The following is a 13475-nucleotide window of genomic DNA, read 5'->3' as shown; positions in this document are numbered from 1 at the left end:
TAATACAGTAAATAAATGGTTTTACATAATATAATGAAAAAGTATTGATGGTGTCCAAAAGCTAAAATATTTCTCATTGCTGTATAGATACAGTATAGTTTAAAATACTATATTCAATATGTGTGTTATTTAAAGCGTGAGGTGCCTTTAGGGGATTCCAAATAAATAGCGTCTTGGGTCTCTGATGACCAGTTTACAGACTAGAGAAGAACAGAGATACCCACATAAAATTCAAGGTCGCAAAATAAACTCTCAGTGAATGCTGTATTTAATTGCTAAGGCGCTTTAGAGTAGAGAAGTTATTACGATCAAAGGGAGACTAATAGGAGGTATTCTGACATCAGCCAAATTTAAAGGAGATATTGAATGAAGACAGAAAAGTTCACTACAGTTGAAGGAAAAGAGGCAGGAATGAGAAATCAGGCTAGTTAATTCCCCAGGGATCCTCCCACACCAAGAACCCGGGGAAAGCTCTGGTCCGTTGGAAAGAACACAAAGTAGATGCAAGCAACTATGTTCCTTAGATTTAGTTAGTATTGCCTCTCCCGTGTTTATAACTTTGGATGCTTCAACTGGAAGTCAGTATGTTAAATGTAGATAGAAATGACCACCTTTTAACTCCTCCAAAGGAATACGTGAGGGGAAATATGAAATATTCTGAGCTAATGGAGAAACATACATATAATGCCGAGTGGAATTACAGTTTCAAAGGTTTAGAAAATAAGTACCATTACCCACTGGAGCATTTATCTAGTATTTGTGACTCACAGAATGAAGTAGTCTAAATAAAATTTTTCATATTTGTGTGTGATTGCAGATTTTAATTCAAAGATACATCCTGTTCATAATGGCCAAAGGTTGAAAACAACTTGAATACTCATTAGTATATGTTAAGTTAAATAAATGCTAAGACACATGAAATGCAATACTATGAAAACGTTAAAAATGTTAACATAGATCTTTACCTATTAATTTGAAAAAATGTCTCCAATATATTTCTGAGGAAAAAAAGCTGGATTCAAAGGAAAAACAAAATAACCTTTACACCCATCTTGGAAGCAGATAACTTGTTGCTTGGTTTCACAAGTTCACAAATGAAGAGACCCTGAGTCTCACCCATACCTGTTTTAGGTGACATGTGGATGAGATTTTGGACTGAGAGTTGATGCTGAATTGGGTTAAGACTTTTGCGGATGTTGGGATGGGATGTTGGATGTATTTTTTGTGTGAGAAAGACACAAACTTTGGGGGGGGGGCCAGAGGGCAGACTGTGATGGGTTGAATTGTGTCCCATAAAAATTCATATGTTGAAGTTCTAACTGCCAGTACTTCAGAATGTGACTTTATTTGGAACTAGGATCACTGCAGATGTAATTAATTAAGTTAAGGCGAGGTGATACTGCTGTAGGGTGGGACCCTAATCCAATACTGCCCGTGGCCTTATAAAAATGGGGAAATTTGGACACAGGGCGCGCAGTGAAAGAAGAAAATGTAAAGAGACACAGGGAGATGATAGCCATCTACAAGCCAAGGAGAGAAGCCTGGAACAAAGCCTTCCCTCACAGCATTCATAAAGAACCAAGCCTGCCCACACCTTGATCTCAGACATCTGGCCTCCAGAACTGGGAGATAATGAATTTCTGTTGTTTAAGCCCCCAGACTGTGGTAGTTTGTTACGGCAGCCCGAGCAGACTAAGAGATTTTGGTATTTTGGAGCAGCAACTTTTCCCTGAGGGTAATAGGGAGCCATAGAAATATTTTGAGCAAGGGAGGAATGAGGTAAAATCTGTATTCTAGAAATTTACCCTAGCATCTATGAGGAGGATGCACTGGAGTGTACAAGACCAGAGGCAGGGAGAATATTTACGACATGTTGCTGGACTCTAGATGAAAGTGGATGGCTGCCTAATATAATAATAATAGTAATGGCAGTAATTAGTAGTTGCGGTACACTTATTTTTACAACTAACACTAGCCCACCACTTCTATTGTGCCAGGTGCTTTTACATGGATTATTATGTTTAACTCTTGCAACAAGCCGATGAGACAGGCACTGTGGTATCTCCATATTGCAGACTAGGAAATTGCCCCAGGCCACACGGTAAGCAGTGGGCCCAGGATTTGAACCGAGCAGTCTGGCTGTAATGCCTGCATGCAATGGAATGTTGGTAAGTGTTTACAACCAGCCCTGATTTGCAGCATTTGCCCATTTCTGTGGTGTAGCTACTCCCACCACGGCCAATTTCAAGCTACCAAAGAGTCATCAACAAGTTCACAAAATTGCTAAAGATGTAGCAGTCCTTTCTCATGAGCTGGTGCAAGCCAGCCAACTAGCAAAGAGCCAAAGCGCCGGGCTCAGAGCTGGTAACAGGTGAAGAAGTGCGTGTTCCTTCCCAATCCCCTGGTGAGCTTTGTCTTAATGGGATTTTGTGGAGGCTGCTGGGTCCCAGGCCACCTAGGACATTCGAATCTCGGTTTCACCGGTGAGTAGCTGTGTGATCTCAGACAAGTTGCTGAACGTCTCTGAGCCTCAGTTTGCTCAACTCTGAAATTAGTTCTTACGAGGCTTCATTGAGCTCACGAGCACAGGGACTGGTGTACCCAGAGTTTGGGCTGCTTTTATTGTTAGGATGATTGTGTTTCCAAACGTAGAACAGCGGGAGCACGTTGTCCGTTTTTTGTCCGCCCCCCCCGCCCGCCCCCGCTGACGTCTGCCTGGATAGCATGCCTGCTCGATGCTGGGCTCCGGCTGGTTCCCTGGTGTTACGTCATATTAACCTTCTGAATTGTTGTAGTGATGGCGCAGCAGTAGCCTAGCTGGTTGCTAGGACAGCCACAGGCCTGGGTTTTGTTGTGTGTGTGTGTTTTTTTTCCTAATCACAAAATTGCAAATGGTCTGAAGGGTCCTAGAATAGTGGATGGAGCCTCTTCCCATGTGGGACCTGAGTCGTGCATGTGCTATTGGAAAACAATGTCATTGCATAGAGAGTAATAATTAGCAAGCCATCTGCATACTTTTTTCTATATAAAAGCTCTGACAATGTCTTTCAGTTGTATGTATGGTACAAGAGGAAAAGTGGCAGCCATCTGGATTTACGTTAATTCCCTAAATTATTTATCCATCTCTGTTTCAATAACCATTTCCCGTCTTTATCTATGCTTTGATGATATTACCTGTGGCATTCTGGGAGTGGCATTTATGGTAAGCAAGGAGCTGCAGGGGAAAAATTGACTTGTAGCCATGGCTTTCTGGTTTCATGGTGAAATCAATGCAAACCATTCTACAGCCCTTTAATTAACTCCTCGCTTGCTAATGAGCGCTTTTCTCTCAAAGGTTCCTATTTTTTAAACAGTGAAGTCACCAGGAAATTACAATCAATATTTTAACAATTTCCCATTTGTTTCCATTGTGAGTCTTAAAAATTCCTACCACCACCAACGTCCCTGAGAAAATTAAAACTGTTTCCGAACATGGTGAAAAGAAATAATTCGACTCGAAATAATACTTCAACTCAAAATGATCTCCCAGTGGCTCTCGTCCACCCCACCAGGGCAAAATGCCATGTGTGCTCCGCAAGTGCCCCAATCTGGCCCCTCACCTGGCACAGAAAGACCTTTTGCCAGACATGTCAAGACACTCACCGTTTGCCCGATGTCATACCGGGTTCCGACCCATGTGCAGGACCGAGCTTTCATCCTAACATGTTTCACCTTAAAGTCAACATGCTTCATTCAATACCTGCCTCCAGTCTTTGGGGGTATTTGGGGTACCTAACAGTAGCCTCTTCTCTGAGGACAGACAAGCTATGGGCCAGGCGCCCTGCCAAGGGTGGTCCCATACAGAGAGGGTGGCAACTCTGACTACACCCCAGTAAGGCAGGTCCCACTATGACCCCATCTGACAAAGGAGACACCTGAGGCTCAGGAGCTTATACGGCTGGGAGGTGGCAGGACCTGGGTCTACAGCACGGCCGCCAGCCTCCCAGGTCAAGTTGTACTTCCTCCGCGTGGGCCAGCCACCACCCTGGGCCCCCCGACGGGCATTTGTCTGTCCAGGTGCCTGTTGCTTGTGGCCTCCCGTCTGCTGGGGTCAGAAAACACTGGTCATCGGGCTTAGGACCCTACGCAGCGGAGGAGTTAAGAAGCCCTGAGCAGATGCTCCAGGAGCCTAGGGCTCAGAGCCTGGGCTGTGGGGTGTGGCCTCTGCATGGTGGGAAGGGGGGTGGGGCGCATAGCTGCAGGGGGCCAGGAGCCAAGGGAGAGGCTGGAGGAGCAGGTGGAGGGGTGCCCTCCAGGTGGGCACAGCCAACAGCCTCTGCACATGCGCAGCAGCTGGGGGAGGGGTGGGAAACGTCAGGTGTCGTGGTGAGAGCCCTGCAACGTGCATCACCCCATTTCTTCCCTCTGGGTCCAGAGTCCGTCATTTGGACGACACCCTGAACCCCCCTTTGCCCCAGCCACGGGTCAGCGGTGAGTTCATCAGGGAAGCTTTGGGGGAACCCCAAACGTCTCCGGTAAAATAGTGAAATGGGAAGAGCTTAGGGCAAAGGCCTGCAGAGTCAGAGAGGTACAGACAGGCTCGTGGCTGGCGGGGCGAGGGAGGGAGGGCACCAGTGCTGTGCTGCAACTTGGGCCAGGCTTCACAGAGGACGAGCCTTTTGAGATGATGAGCCCTGAAAGTCAGGTGGGCTTTTGACAGGAGAGCTGGCATTCTAGGCATGGGAAATACATAGGCAAAGGTAGAGAGGCCGGAAGAACCAGAGTTGTTCGGTGTCCAATCAATAGTCCAGCCGGGCAGGAGGCCCGGAAGCACGTGTGAAAACACCAGGAGATGAATCTGGACGTGGAGGCTGGGGCCACCTGTGGAACACCAGGCCGAGGAGTTGGGATTTCGAGCTGTGGGCAGTAGGGAGCCACAGGAGGCTTTGGAACAAGGGTGTACGCTGAACAGTGCAACTGGATGTGTGTTTCTTACGGGCACTCAGCATGCCTGTTCTCCACGGGCCCCTACCTGTGCAGGCCGCACACAGAATTCCAGAAGCTGCCCAGTTAAGGTCCCAACATCTGTCACATAAGCTTGGGAAAACTTCGTGTACGTTCACAGCACTGTGCCTATGAATGACAGGTGGCTGCTGATGGTTTTTAAATCTCTTGAGCTCCAGGTTTGGGTCAGACCAAAGGCAGGGCCCACACTGGCCTTGGCATGGTGCTCCTGGACCCCCATAGCCCAAGCCCAACCCTTTGCTTGGCAGCTTGGCGGCAACAGGGTCAGGAGATTCCCCCGGGAGAAGGGCAGGCCCTGGAGAACCTGTGGGATTCCTTTCCTTGCCTGGACCCGCTGGCCAGGGCTGCACATGCTAAACATGAGTGGCCACGTGGCACGCAGAAGCAGCCCAAGCGTTGAGGCCCAGCTGCTTGAGCCGGGACATGCCCCTGAGCCTCTCTGAGCCCCCCATTTCCTCATCGAGAACACGGAGATGACAAATGGCTAACACCGCAGTGGGTACATGGACTCATGCAGGTAAAGTACATGGTACGCCTTGATACATGGAGGGAGCTGTTAGCTCCAGACCTGGTCCACATTTGGAGTGACAAAAGGGTCTCACGGCCAGTCTACTCAATGAGAACAAAGCCCTCACCCTCACTGTCTCTGGCCTCCTCTCCCATTTCTCCATCAAACTTGGAATACCCAAGGCGACAACTAGAAGGGAACCTCTGTTTCCAACAGTAACTGAAAGAATCACACATCTGGGCCACAGTGCCCCTTGGTGACATGACCTGAGACTGGTTTCATCATGTGAAGGCAGAGCTCTTTGCCTGACCTCCATCCTTCTTAAGGACATCACGAACCTCCTGAAAATGTAATGACAGCTATGGGCCCCTTCCCCAGGGTATGTGTACAATCGTGTGGCCCCCAGAGTTTCCTGAAAAGTTCCAGGAAAATAGAATTCTACTAACATTCAGTGAGCAGATATTCCCTGCCAGGTACCGTGCCAGGAGCTAGGAATACAGCAGTGGGCAAAACAGACACTGATCCTGGCCCTCTTGGGATCTAACCTATAGCATTAAGTACTAAAGAGAAAACAAAGCAGGGAAGGGGAGAGGAAGTGCCAGAGATGGGTGTGGGGCTTTGAATTGTTACATAGGTTGGCCAGGTGACGTTTGTGTCAAGATGAAAGGAAATGAGGGAGCTGGCCCGGTGGATATCTGGGAAAGTGCATTCCAACCGAGGGAACAGCCAGTGCAAAGGCCCTAAGGAGGGATGTGCCTGGTGTGTTGAGGAAGAGTCAGGAGGCCTGGAGCGGGGTGAGAGCGAGGGCAAGAAGGAAGATGATGTCATCCAGGTGGGGGGATGGGGGCATGTCTGCCAGGCCAGCAGAAGCACTTTAGTTTACAGAAGAGCTGCTGCGGGTGCTCAGAGAACAGACACCATACTGGGGTGGGGAGGGGAGGATGAGGGAGGTAGGAAATGGCAACCTGTTAGGTGGCTACTGGAATAATCCAGGTGGGAGATGCTGGTGGCTGAGCCCAGAGGGTAGCAGTGGACCAGGGGGGCGGGGACAGAAGGCTGGGAGTGTGTGTGGATGCATCTTGAAGATGGAGACAACAGAACTGTCTGCTTCTCTGGATGTGGGGTGTGAGCAAAAGAGAAAAAAAAAATTTAGAAAAAATTTAGAAAAAAAATTGCAGCCTGGGCAATTTGCAGGATGGAGCCATCATGAACTTGGGTGGCAGAGCATGGGAGAAGCCGGTTTCAGAGATGACCAGGAGCTCCGCTCAGGCAGCGTGGAGCTCAAGACGCCCAGCAGCCATCCAGGTGGTGGTGCGAAACGGGCCGTTGATCCTCTGGCACAAGTGCAGCTGTGATCTCCCAGGACCCACGGGGGGAGGGGGCATCACCCGCTCCACTGGGGAAGCAGACGGGAAGGGACATGAGGGTGGAGTGAAGGTTTCTGGGACCAGATCCCCATTTTCCACCTCTGGGACCAGTGCACTTTGAGGCGGGTGGGAATCAAATTTTAAAAGCGCTGGGCCATGCTCGGTAATAGACACAGTTATCCCTGGTTCCGTTTTGTTTAATCCGATTCCCTTCAAGACACGAACTAGCCCTCGGCCCGGGGGAAGCCGGCCGACACGAACTCGCTCTAGGATGACCACCGCCCCTCCCCGCAGTCGCCCAACAGGCCGGGGACCCGGACTCCATCGCGGCCTTGTCGGGAATGAAGGTGAGGGCTGCGATCAGTTTAGTCACCGGGGGGGCAATACCCTCTCCTGGCCGCTGGCCTTCTCCAGGGCAGCCCCGGCTGGGCCCGGCCAAGGTGGATTCCTTCCCAGTAGCCCGGCTGAGCCGCGGATCCCCGCCGCGCCCGCTGGGCCGCGCTCGCCCCGCGACCAGGGCCGCGGAACAGGAGTCCGACACCTGTGCCCCGCGGTGGGGCCCGGACGCCGCTCCTCAGTCAGGAAACTTGGGGAAACGCTCAGAGGCAAGCGCCCGGCTCCGTCGCGCCTACGCAGCCCACGAAAAGGACTTCGCTCGGTTCTGGGAGGGGGCCCCGCGCTTCCCGCGGGCCGAGGGCGTGGGCGTGGAGGGAAGGAGGGGCCGCGTGGGCGGTTGGCCCACCCCTTTATTCCCGGCCCGCAGCTCGGCCGAGTGTGACCAGATGTGCTGGTGACAGGTCGCTCCTCAGAGGTGCAGGCGGGAGCCCGGAGCCCGCTCTGGGGCTGCGCTCGGCGCTGCTGCTGTCGGACCGGACGCGGCGTCCGCGAGCTGAGCTCGCTCCCTGCCGCCGCCCGGGAAGTGCAGGTTAGGAAACGCAGCCCGGTTGGGGACCCCGGAGGAGGGGCGCGGGCCAGCCCCCGGGGAGACGGGGAGAGGAGCCAGCGGCCTCGGCGCCCGGGCAGAGAGGGAGGACGGCGCGCTCCGGCTCGCCGCCGGGCAGCTCACGAGGAACCCGTGTTCCTGCAGAAGCCGCAGGTGTCTGCCCCGGGATAACCCCGCGCTGCGAGAGGCCAGGCCGGCCCAGCTCCCGCGGGGGCTCCGCCTGCCCGAGGCCTGAGAGGAGGGAGACTGGCTGGCGCGCCCGGGCTCCTCGGCGGGCGGCACAGACAGGGTCCGCACCTGGGCGGGGGCGGGGGGCGGGGGAGTGCACGGAGGACGAGGGGGCGGGGGCCCGGCGGGGGGAGGGGGCCGCTAGGCCAGGGGCGGGGCGGGTGCAGTTCGGCAGTCGCCACCTGAGAGCCCTGGTCCCCACTGCCGTCACAGCGGGTCGCCTTGGCCGTCTGGGCAGGAGCCAGCGGGCAGACGCGGCGGCCGTGAGACCGGCGCTCCTCTGCCCGCAGCCGCCCGCGGAAGGTGAGCACCCTTCCGGGGCGAGGGGGAGGAGGCCCGGCCGCTGCTCGAGGTCGGTCTCTGCCGAGGACGGGAAAAGGGGGAGGGGGGGATGGAACTGGCTACTTGACGCCGACACCCCGGTCCGGGTGACTATCGGGGGTCCTTCGGGGAGCTGCCATCTCTCTTATTCTCTTTCTCTCTCTCGCCAGGGCCTCTCGGGGATTCTGTCTCTCCCTGTCTCTCGTCTCCCTCGGTCTCGGTCCGTCTGGAGCGCTCTCCGGCCCTGTCGCCGGTGAGTGCTGGCTCTCCCGCTCTCCCTGCTCGTTCCGCGTCCGTCAGGGGCGCGCGCCGCCCACCAGCTCGCTCGGCCCAGAAGCGGGAAGTCTACCTGCCGTGAGCCGGCTTCCCGAGCGCGCGGGGCTCCGCCTGCAGCCCTCGGGCGAGCTCCATCCGCTCGTGCCCGGGGGCGCACGGTCACCCCGCTGTCGCCTCTCGCCAGCAGCGCACCGTCTAGGCGGGCCACCTGCCACCTAAGGCACCGACCGCCTCCTGCTGCGTGCGGAGCCACCGAGGTGAGTGCGCCCGTGCCCCTTCCTCCCCTCCCGCTGCCGCCCGGCTGCCCTGGCTTGAGTTGAGTGGAGAAACGAGGCAACCGCGGCGAAGCCAGCCTGCGGCCGCTTTCCCTTCTAAAGAGTGGCCGGAGGGCCCGGTAGGCCCCTCAGGCGGCCTCCGCGCTTCTGCTAACCCCGGCCCCCTCCGGGCCTGGAAACTCGGCGTTTCGGGGCTCGGGGCCGGCGGGGTCGCGGGCGGGGCGGCGTGGCTTCCCCTTTAAGGCCAGAGCCGCTCGTCGCCGCGAGTGTGAGGGTGTGTGAGTGTGCGGCGTGCGTGTCTCCTCCTCCCCGAGTGACACAGCAGTGAGAAATGCCTATCAGTAACTTAAACCCCCGAAACTCCACCTTCCGGGCGCGCGGCGCGGAGCCGGGCGGTGGGAATGGAGCGAGCAGATTGAGGCCGCCGCTGCAGCGCCGCCGGCATGAACTTGGCTGCGAGCTGAAGCGGCCGGAGGCGGGTGGGCGCGGGGGCACCGGCCGCTAGCCAGAGGTGATCTGCAACCGGGCCGGGCCGCTCGGCGGGCGCCGGAGGCCAGGCTGCCCGCGCCGGTGGCCGCCCGCCCCTCGGGCACTGCCCCCGCCGCCGCCGCGGGAGCTCCGCAGCACGGTAAGGCTGAGGGCGGGCGCGGGAGGTCCGACTGCTCTGGGGGCGCCGGGCTGCACTTGTGGCCCGCACTTGTGGTCCCCGTCGCGGAGAAGCGGGGGCCCTGGGATACTGAGAGCCGGGGGACCCCGAAGTTTGCTCCGAGCACACGGCCCACCTGGCGCTGCGCGTGGTCGCCCCCTTCTCGGACTGGCTGGGCCAAGCTGAGCGCAGCTCGCATCGCCCGGGACTGTGGCCTGTGCCTGCACCCCGGCGCCCGCCGGGCGTCTGGAATCGGGCAGGGGCAGTCGAGTACCGAGGAGGGAAGGCAGAGGGGCGCGGGCCACGAGGGCTCCCCGGGCCGCGCCGGGCTACCGGGAGGCTCCCGCTTCTGACCCGGCGCACCCCGGGCCGCTCGCAGCCCGGATGCCAGCGACGCCGCTGCCTTCGCATACCGGCTCCCAGAGCTCGGGCCAGTCGGCAGTGGGCGCTGGGCGCAGGATTTCCCCCAACCCCACCCGTACCCAGTTTGCCGCCACCGAGCGGGAGTGTGGAGTGTGCGCGCGCCGAGCCCGCCGCCTTTCGCTCCCTCCCCTGCCAAATTCTCCTCTGGAGAGCAGCCCCGAGCAGAGCTGGCGGCTCGAGGCAGCCCCGACTGGGCTCCTGCCCGGAGCTCCCGGCGCCCCCGCGCCCCGAGCTCCCAGGCCTTGGAGCGGCAGCGCAGCCCGGCGCCCGGCGCCAGCGAGGGCGGGCGGGAAGCCCCCCGGAGCGCCGCCAAATACTTTTCACGGCCAGTTGGCTCGGCCGGGCTCCGTCCCGATGCAGCGTGTCCGAAGCCGCTTGGAAAGCTGGCCATACGGTCTGATTTTGATCCGTGATTAAATTTGGACTGAGCAGACACTAATAGGATTAGCTTGCAGAAAACTGCCCTGAAGTCGTCGGAACCCGAGCAAACAGACGCACTTCGGGCCAGGGGCTTCGCCCCGCCGCGCTTCTGCAGCTGGGTGCGGCCGAGCGGGACACCCCGAGTGTGGGTGGGAGTGTGTGCGCAGGCGGGAGCACAGGATGGCTGAGGGAGGTGGAGAGAAGCGACTCCACTTGCTGGGGTGGCTTGTCGTTTTTTGGCAGCAGGAGGAATCCCCCCCCCCCCCCGCCCCAGGGCGCCGTCCCCACGGCGAACGTGCCCTTTGCGGGTAGCCAACCAAGGCCAGCTCCGGGACATTGTGAGGGCGAGCGAGCCGGGCGTACGAGAGGCGGCCGCGCTGGAACAAAGACGCAAAGTCTCCCCGAGCCTGAGCAATTTCGAAAGAGTTGGTTGGGAAGAGGGCCCGAGTCTCCCGGGGGAGACCCCCGCGGGGATCGCGCCGCCCCCGCCGGCCCGGGCCCCGCGGCCGGGCGATCCCGTTCCCAGACTGCGGCAAGCCGGAGGGCAGCATCGCAGCGGGGCAGCCCAGCCCTCCGCAGGCGCGGGCCGCCTCCCGGGTGCCCACGGGCCGGGTGGTGTCGGCCTCGCTCCCGCTGGGGCTTCCCGGCCGCCGCCGCCGCTCGGGGCTCCCGGAGGCCGCGCAGCTTCTTCCCCCACTCCACCTCTTCTTGTCTTTATAGATTCCCCCCTCTCTCCCACCCCCGCCGCCGCTGCTGCCGCCGACAATCCGCTTTATAAAAAGCCCCTTTGTTTCCCTGGAGGCTGGAGAGAGGGAAGGGGAAAGGGACGCAGAAGCAGGGGGCGGGGGCGAGCCGCCCGGGACAGGAGGGCAAGTGTAGGCGGTGGGGAGGAGGCTGCGTCTCGAAGCCCCTCCGCAGGAACCCCAGAAGGAGTGGGGAGCCCCCGGCTCCTGGAGCCTGCAGCGCGCCCGGCAGTGCCGGGCGGTGGACACCCGGGGCCCCCGCGACCCGGACGGCCGGGCGGGCGGCTCGGCTAGCGGGCCGGCGCGGAGGCCAGAGGCGGCGCACGCTCGGCGGGTTGGGCAGACGCCGCTCGCCGCTGCGCTCGCCGGGCGCGGGCATAGGGGGCGCTCTTTCCTCGGTTTCGCTTTGCAGCCCGCGCCCCTCGCCGCCTAGACTCAGGGCGGCTGTCGCACCTGCCGGTGGCCAAGACGACGGCCGAGACGACGGCGGCGACTCTGAGGCTAACGCCACCCCGCGGCTGCACTCCTCCCTCCTCCCGCGCCCTCCTGCCACCCCCAGCCCCCTACACAGGGGCTCAAACGCTCCGCGGGGCCTCTTTGTTTGCACGGAGGGAGAGCGTTGGAACTGCCACCTCCGAGGTTCGTGTAGCTCGGGCAAGCGGTAGGGACGAGCATGCACCTCCGGAACGTGCATCAGCCCACCGCCTCTGACGGAGCCAAGGCCCTGCACTTGGGGGTGTCCAGGACCCACGGGTTCACGGCATTAGCTAGAGTGAGGACTCAGCCGGCCCCTATCCCTTACACCTGCCCCGCCCCCCAAACTTGCGGGAACTCGGACTTGCGCGGAGGAATGTTAAACATAATGTTTGGAGTAACCTTTAGCCAGCCTGTCGGCCTGGCCGGCCCCGCCCCCGCCCCCCGGACCGGTCCGCCTCTCTACTTGTAAAGTTTGTTCGGAAGGGGAATACTGACAATAAGAAAAATTGACAAATAAGGAGAAGTGGGCGGGGCCCAAACTCGACTGGTAGGTCTCCTGAGCGAAGTCAAATTCCTCCCGGTCTCTCGCCAGCTCCACCCCCTCTTCCCATTTAATCTCCCGGCGACACAGTCTGTGTGCCTTTTCACATATCTTTCCCCTGCTCCGCTCTCCTCCGATCTCTGGAGGGTGTTCGTAAGTGCTGGTCGAACATTTGTTCTCTGGTCTTTGGAACAGAAGGGGAAGCGTTAACTCCCCCCCGCCTCGAAACACACACATCCCAACTGCATCTGAAACCACAAGAAAGTACTCAAAGGGTAAACTGTGGGCCCTACCTTCTCCTCCCCCTTTGTGCTTCCCTTCTGGAACAAGATCATTGGAAAATAAAGCTGCTGATGTGCGAGATGGAACATATGGTGCCTCCATAAGAGAGAAGCTGAAATGGCCTTGAACCTGCCGGACAGACCAGCTGTTTGCTGCCAGCCAGAGCAGCTAATCAGCGTCTTCCCCTTAAAGTAACAGCCCTCTTTTCTCTTGATGACCAGTTTGCATATTAAATAGGATATTCTCTAGAGGAGAAACGTGATGGACTCCTATACCGCTTTGTGCTTTGGTAGTTCTCCAAAGCTGGTGCCCTGCCCTGAGGGCTGCCTTGGCCTCACCCCACGCGTGCCTCCAGCGTTTGAGTGTGTTTCCTTCCACGCTGTTGTACGAAAGTTGCCCAAAGTGGAACTTGGGAAGGAGGCGGGAAAAGGGAAAGAGAGCCAGGCTGAGAGATTCCCAGATGCCCAGGAGGAAGTCTCTGTTTTGTTGGTACTGGCTTTAGAAAAACTAGCAGTTCTCTCCCCACCCCTTAAAAATATCACAAAGAGCTGCAGCTCTTCCTTATAAGATCTCCTTAAAAATCATCTTCTTCCGGCTGTGACCATTTTCAGTTTTCCTTCAGTACAGTGTGTTTGAGAAGGGGGAAAAAAAAAACAGTTTGGCATTGGAAGAAGAAAGGCTTGAGGAGATACGAGGAAATTCCATGTTAGGAAATCATTAGCAAAGGGTGACTTCGTCTGTTTTCCTGCCACTGACGCTGACAGTGACACAGATGTGTGGGTTGAAACAGGAACGTCATTGAATTTTTAAACTCAACCAGGAAATAGCCTGTTGCTTGGGTGGGAGCGGGGCCATACATTCACTGCATCTTAAGGTAGGAGATTTACTGTTGCTGATTCTTTTCACTAAGGAAAGGTGTTTTGTCAAGCTTGGCCAGCACATTTAATATCATTTTTTTTCCCCTTTGAAGTGGATCACCTAAAGGCTTAAAATGCACCTGTTAATAGATCATCCCTAGGAA

General features: G+C 57.4%; 2 protein-coding genes across 10 annotated transcripts in view; one reads left to right on the top strand and one right to left on the bottom strand.

The window, feature by feature from the left end:
- Positions 1-7684: 7684 nt before the first annotated feature.
- Positions 7685-11533, bottom strand: LOC136793456 (collagen alpha-2(I) chain-like). The gene is made up of 5 exons (XM_067023905.1): positions 11275-11533; positions 10729-11213; positions 9289-10595; positions 8233-8410; positions 7685-8119 (listed from the first exon to the last, which is right to left on the bottom strand). The coding sequence occupies exons 1-5, from the start codon at positions 11531-11533 to the stop codon at positions 7685-7687; spliced, it is 2664 nt and encodes an 887-aa protein (XP_066880006.1).
- MAMLD1 (mastermind like domain containing 1) overlaps positions 7941-13475 on the top strand; it is a 117694-nt gene continuing 112159 nt past the window's right edge. For 7 of the 9 annotated variants that reach the window (XM_059051091.2, XM_059051087.2, XM_059051089.2 and 4 more), the window contains exons 1-2: positions 7941-8111; positions 8542-8904. The gene's annotated coding sequence lies outside the window, so the exon portion shown is untranslated. Of the gene's footprint in view, positions 8112-8541; positions 8905-9495; positions 9551-13475 lie in introns of those variants that run through there. The other 2 variants (XM_067023454.1, XM_067023455.1) reach the window with 2 other exon arrangements.

Source organism: Kogia breviceps, chromosome X (genome assembly GCF_026419965.1).
Source record: "Kogia breviceps isolate mKogBre1 chromosome X, mKogBre1 haplotype 1, whole genome shotgun sequence".
NCBI classification, from domain to species: Eukaryota; Metazoa; Chordata; class Mammalia; order Artiodactyla; family Physeteridae; genus Kogia; species Kogia breviceps.
Note: the sequence above shows the minus strand (reverse complement) of the source record. Positions and strands in the feature narration are given on the sequence as shown.

Coding starts and splice junctions, on each gene's coding strand:
- LOC136793456 (XM_067023905.1), bottom strand. CDS start 11,533: ATGCCCGCGCCCGGCGAGCGCAGCGGCGAGCGGCGTCTGCCCAACCCG. Junction 10,596..10,728: donor ATGTCCCGGAGCTGGCCTTG/GTTGGCTACCCG, acceptor CACCTCCCTCAG/CCATCCTGTGCTCCCGCCTG. Junction 8,411..9,288: donor CCGCGCCGCGCGCCCGGAAG/GTGGAGTTTCGG, acceptor CGTCCTCGGCAG/AGACCGACCTCGAGCAGCGG.